The sequence below is a fragment of the Micropterus dolomieu genome, linkage group LG22 (genome assembly GCF_021292245.1).
Source record: "Micropterus dolomieu isolate WLL.071019.BEF.003 ecotype Adirondacks linkage group LG22, ASM2129224v1, whole genome shotgun sequence".
Classification (NCBI taxonomy): domain Eukaryota; kingdom Metazoa; phylum Chordata; class Actinopteri; order Centrarchiformes; family Centrarchidae; genus Micropterus; species Micropterus dolomieu.
The window spans coordinates 9,553,571-9,558,994 of record NC_060171.1 but is presented as its reverse complement, the minus strand read 5'-3'; the positions used below and the strand labels follow the sequence as shown (position 1 = coordinate 9,558,994).

At 39.1% G+C, this 5,424-nt stretch overlaps 1 protein-coding gene across 1 annotated transcript; it reads left to right on the top strand.

Moving 5' to 3' along the window:
* Nucleotides 1-3,487: 3,487 nt before the first annotated feature.
* LOC123961554 (mannose-binding protein C-like) lies at nucleotides 3,488-5,124 on the top strand. The gene is given in 4 exon segments (XM_046037040.1): nucleotides 3,488-3,497; nucleotides 4,160-4,225; nucleotides 4,611-4,665; nucleotides 4,667-5,124. Coding segments are annotated over 4 exon segments (309 nt in total). The 3' UTR covers nucleotides 4,845-5,124.
* The last annotated feature ends 300 nt before the right edge of the window (nucleotides 5,125-5,424 follow it).

The following is a 5,424-nucleotide window of genomic DNA, read 5'->3' as shown; positions in this document are numbered from 1 at the left end:
CCTTTCCAGTAGTCTTGTGCTTTCTCGTCCCTCTCCTCTCCTCCTATCACTTCCTGCAGGTGTTTCTGGCTCTGGAGCTGTGGAGTCTGGATCTGTGGCTGCGGGTCACCTGCTGCCCCCGTGTTCCTGCTCGACACTCCTCTGCTACAACAACTTTTGTTACTAGTCCTATTGTTATTATTGTTATTATAATCATTAACATTACGACTGTTATCATTAACACTACTATACATATCTATACCATTTTTCATTTAGTCATTTAGTCTATAGCAACATCACCTTTACTGTCTGTACCTCTGGGTGTATATTATGTAGGCTGACTCCCTCCCCTCTCTCTCCTTCCATCCCTCTCTTTTTCTCTCTGTTCCTCTCTTGCCCTCTCTCTCTCTCTCTCTCTCCTTCACCCCCAACCAGTCGAGGCAGATGGCCGCCCACCCTGAGCCATGGTTCTGCTTGAGGTTTCTGCCTCTTAAAAGGAAGTTTTTCCTTGCCTCTGTCGTCCTAGTGCTTGCTCTTGGTGGGAATTGTTAGGTTTCTGTAAATAACATCATAGAGTATGGTCAAGGCCTGCTCTTTTATGAAAAGTGCTGTGAGATAACTCTTGTTGTGATTTGGCGCTATATAAATAAAATTGAATTGAATCGAATCTCAGGACAGCTGATCCCTACTCCCTTCCTCCCTTGGATAGCTGCGTAATACCCTTACAGTATAAAGTCACCTGTTTCTTCACTGGCTTTTTGTCTTACATACTGCAGACTATTTGCCCTCTGTCTGTCTGACCCTTTACAAAGAATAAAACCCTTAAAAGACGTCTGGATTGGACTCACTAAAGGACATTTCACATCCCACAGTCTTTTAAAGCTAGAGCTGGTTTCTTTTTGCGTCACAGCATTTGCTGGTGCATACGTGTAGGAGCCATTATACATGAGGGGGACATGTCCCCCCCCAAATCTCAAAATCTATGTTTAGTCCCCCCCCCCCCCCCCCCCCTCACTTTTTCCAGCGATTTTGGAGTTGGCTCATAGCCAGGCGGTTGGAGTGACTTGATTAAAATCAATCACACACTACGTATCAGACATGATTAAGCGGTTGAAACGCGGACAAAAATCATGTAGGCCTATAGAAAACATTTGACACAACGCATATGTGGTGCTGAAAAGTTAAGGGAGAAAAAAAGAGTTCGCTTGAGGCAGGTGCAACTAAGTACCTCAATATTACGTTTATTTTGTGCTGTTCTTTTTGAACCTGAAGACAGCAGTGGGGACGCCTGTTGCAGGGTGGGTAGTATCCTGTTGTTGAAAACAGCATCGCTTTCTTTTGATGGATATTAGCGTGTTTTTTTAATGTGTTTTATAGCGACGGTGAGTCGATAAACAGAATGTCGCCGGTGAAATGAATCTTGGCTTCACTCAGCAGCTACCAGCTGTTATTCATTCAGGAAACAATCATTTTTGAGATGCACAGAGAGAGAAAATGGTGGATAAAACAGTCCTGTTGGGCTTTACGCATGATGCACAGCTTCCTCTGTATGTAGGTTTATCTGCTTCAACAAAGAGCTGCTCCCATGTTATTGCCACAATAATTCTTTGCGTTTTTAGAAGATTATTTAGATGCTTTAGGAATAATCAGATTGTTTTGGTTGCCTGTAGTACTGCAAAGCAAGTGGTTTGGTTGGCTACATGTCCATAATAAAAGATACAGGCAAAAATAGCCAGCTGGGCAGCAAGCCAGCTAATCTAAAGTGATCTTATCAACACCTTAATGGAGATTTAAAAAGGAAAATAATTATTAAACAGAAATAACTAAAAATAATCAACCAGCAAAGCAAATTGCATTACCTATAAATAACCTGTTGCACAACAGCTGTATCTAACATGATGAACAGCAGATGAAATATATGATTATACTTGAGTAGGTTTGTGATTTTTGTCTTTTACTTTTTATGGGAGTAATTGTAGTTTTTCTTGAGTAAAGATTTTGAGTACTCTACCTGCCACTGGGCAGCAGCACCACTGCTAGCGCTGAAATGGTGAACATGAGACAGACAGCAGAGATGAGGTCAATAGCAGAACAGAGTCAAAGCTAACACAGGCCAAAGCAGCAGTTTATGGTAATAATGATTATGATATGGCTTATTTAGTTATCTGCTCAAGGGCTCAGCTGAAGTGATTACCTTACTTTAGGATGTTTCTAGTTTTGAAAATGTATTTTAAAGGCTCATTTAGTTATGTACTCTACTTGCATAAAATTTTCAAGAATGCAGGAATAAAGGTTTCTTAAGACCCAGAGGGCCCGACAAATGCTTTGTCTGGAGAGTGGACTGAACAGGAACAAACTCCTGGGCCACTTTTTTGCCTCTGTCTGTGACCATCCTTGACCTTAAAAACTAGTACTATTGAGATGTGTATGTGCCTCAGCTACGTGTCCATAAACAATCGAAAAGTAGTCAAAATGTTCACACAGAGACGAGCATTCTGCAGTATTTTAAGAGGAAGAGGTCAGAGGTCACAGGAGCAGGAGCAGAAATAACTGAGGAGGACGAGCTTGTAAGTTGTATGGATAGCTATTAGACGTAGTAAATTCTAAAACTCATGTAGTAAAAAGACTTTGTGAAAGCAAACTCAAAACTGTCGTCAGAGACAGTTCTGTGTTCACAAACATTTGTTGCAGGGAGAGTCAGGGCCAAGTGAGACACAGGAAATATCATAGACAGCTTACATCAAGTGTAACATTAGGATAACTAAATACATTTGTACTGTGGGTAGCTACATTAACTGACATTAGCAGCTGTTCCATGGTTTTTATGGTATGTAGTCAGTTTTGTTCTAGTTATATTGTAGTCCCGCTCTCTGACCCTCTCCCTCTTCGAGTTTTCATAATCTCCCCTCTCCAGTCTGTTCTTCTCTTTCAGCCACACTAATAAGTAAATTCTGTTTTCAAAAATCATAAGAAATGAGCATTTAAGTGCTTTATTTAAAATAAAAATCGGGGGGTCATGCTCCCGAACCCTCCTAGCATTTCAGCGTCCCCACCAGGTTCAAAGTCGCTCCTACGCCCCTGTGCTGATATATCAATACTGAAGCATCTGTAGCTTGAGCTTTTTTTAAAATTAGTATAGGCTACTATATAGCTTACAGGTATCCATGATGATGCTATTCTGCTATTTTTATGGGCTGATATATGTGTCGGTAGAATTTGAATTACTCAACTTGAATAATTGTATTGAAAAACTGAATCTGAATAGCATAATTTGAAATGGAATTTATTAGTTTGAAACTGAATTCTGATCAACTTGAAACTGAATGTAGTATTCTACATTGAATTCAGTTGTATTTGAGCCTCACAAAAAATTCAAACTTTTTATGTAACACTTTTATGTAACACTCAAGAGCATATATATTTTATAGAATTACTTCATATGAAACTAGACTATAACACACCCACTCCTAACAACATGAGATTATGAGGATGCGGTGCTAAATTCTAAATGTATAAAGGTAGAGGAAAAACTAGGACAGCACTCCCATGACACTGTTTAATATGCCACGCGGACGTTTCGGGCCAGACTTTCTTCCTCAGTGTATATGGGGCAACAGTGTAATAGGAGTGCTGTCCTAGTTTTTCCTCCAAAGAATTACTTTCAGCAGCTAGATAACTGCTGTTTGTCATTTACTAAAATAAGGGATGCAGCAGCTATTATTTCAACAATTTTAATAAACTTTGATCCCATAGTTTGTAAATTTAAGATACAGTTTACTCATCAAGAGAAGTACAACACAGCACACAACACGGTAGATAGCCTCTGCTGCATTTCATGTGACCCGTTTTTTTTTTTTTTTTAATTTTTGCAGTGTTAAATCCCTCAAGTACCCCTTCAAAACAACAACACTCAGGGTTTAACCAATGGTTACTTTTTATCATTGAATAATCTGTCAATGTTGTTTTTTGTTTGAATGATCAATTAATTAAACAATCTGCATTCAGTTTGAGACACTTCTGTCTAGGTAAAAATAAATGAATAAATGTCTGAAGTGTGCAAAATGATCAATCATTGTGTTCAGAGAAGGAAAAAAGAATAAGAGAGAACTTAAGCAAGAAGTCCAATGGTAGATCCAGCTTACTGCCAATTGGGTTACTAAACTTAATCTGTTTGATCCAGATGTCTTTGGCTCCATTATCCAGGACCTTGAAACCTTTAAGAACAACTTTGCTAAGTTAGAGCTGGGTAAGTATTCAAGCATTACAAACTGGGGCAAGTCAGTTTTTATGTTGTTTTAATTCATTTGAATGGACAGAATAACAATAATTTACAACGGTTTGAGTATACATTTACATTTCAACAGACAGCCACAGCACCAAGTGTCAACCACACAAACCTAATGCATGAGAACTGCAAGGAAATAAAGAGGACAAGACAGCGCCAATTATTTGCATCATTATTCTTAATGTTTATACATACTGCTTTATAATATTTGGAAGGGGCAATGTATGGAGCTAAAATAAAGTCTGAGTTTGAGAGCCAGAGGGTCAAGATGAGGTTGAGGGTGTAGAATGAATCGTTTAAATTTTTTTGTTTATTCCTGATTTGTTGCATGTTCTTTTTTTTCCAGCTATAAACTATGACTTTGTCCGGAGGGTTGGTCAGAAATACTTTGTGTCCAACAAGGAGAGATTCTTTCTTCACGGCCACCGAGTTCTGCTCCCAACGAGGCTTGGAGCTGGCTTTGCCCCAGAACGAGGAGGAGAACAGAGTACTGACTCAAGTGTTTGGGGATGTTGACAAAACGGCCTGGATCAATGTCAACAATAAAAAAGCAGAAGGGAATTTTGAGACAGATCTGTGATCAAGTGGGGAGAAGGCAGCCAGACAAATCCATCCAGGATACAGGCTGCGCCAACTGTCTGACTTTTGGCGAGTGACAGGAATGCTCCCTAAATTCATACTTCATTTGTCAGATATAAAAAGTCTTATATCCCTTTCAAGTTTTGCTTTATTTGAAAATGTTTAATATGTCCTACATTTGTCGTATGCTGGGAGAAAGTATATATTAAATGTAAGTGTGAATGAATTAATCAAAAGTGGCATTAAACTCATCCTCAGTTTACTGGGGATTATATGTAAAATGCTTCAAGGACTCTGTTTTAACAGTTTCGTAAAACAATGTGATACATCTCAGTCTTACTAAAAAAAGTACATCTGCTTTAAATAGCAGCATGGCACTGTTACTGTTTGACATGAAACCAGGATGGCATATTTCACATAGCCATCCTGGCTGATCCGAGTCATCCCGTGTGGGGTGAATTTATGCTGCTGTCATCAGGGCTCTGAAGAACGAATAGATTAAAAATGTCATTCATCCTGGCTGTTATCCCCATTGTACCCTGTAAATTTAAATTATGTTGAACTGTGGTTGTGTTTATTTG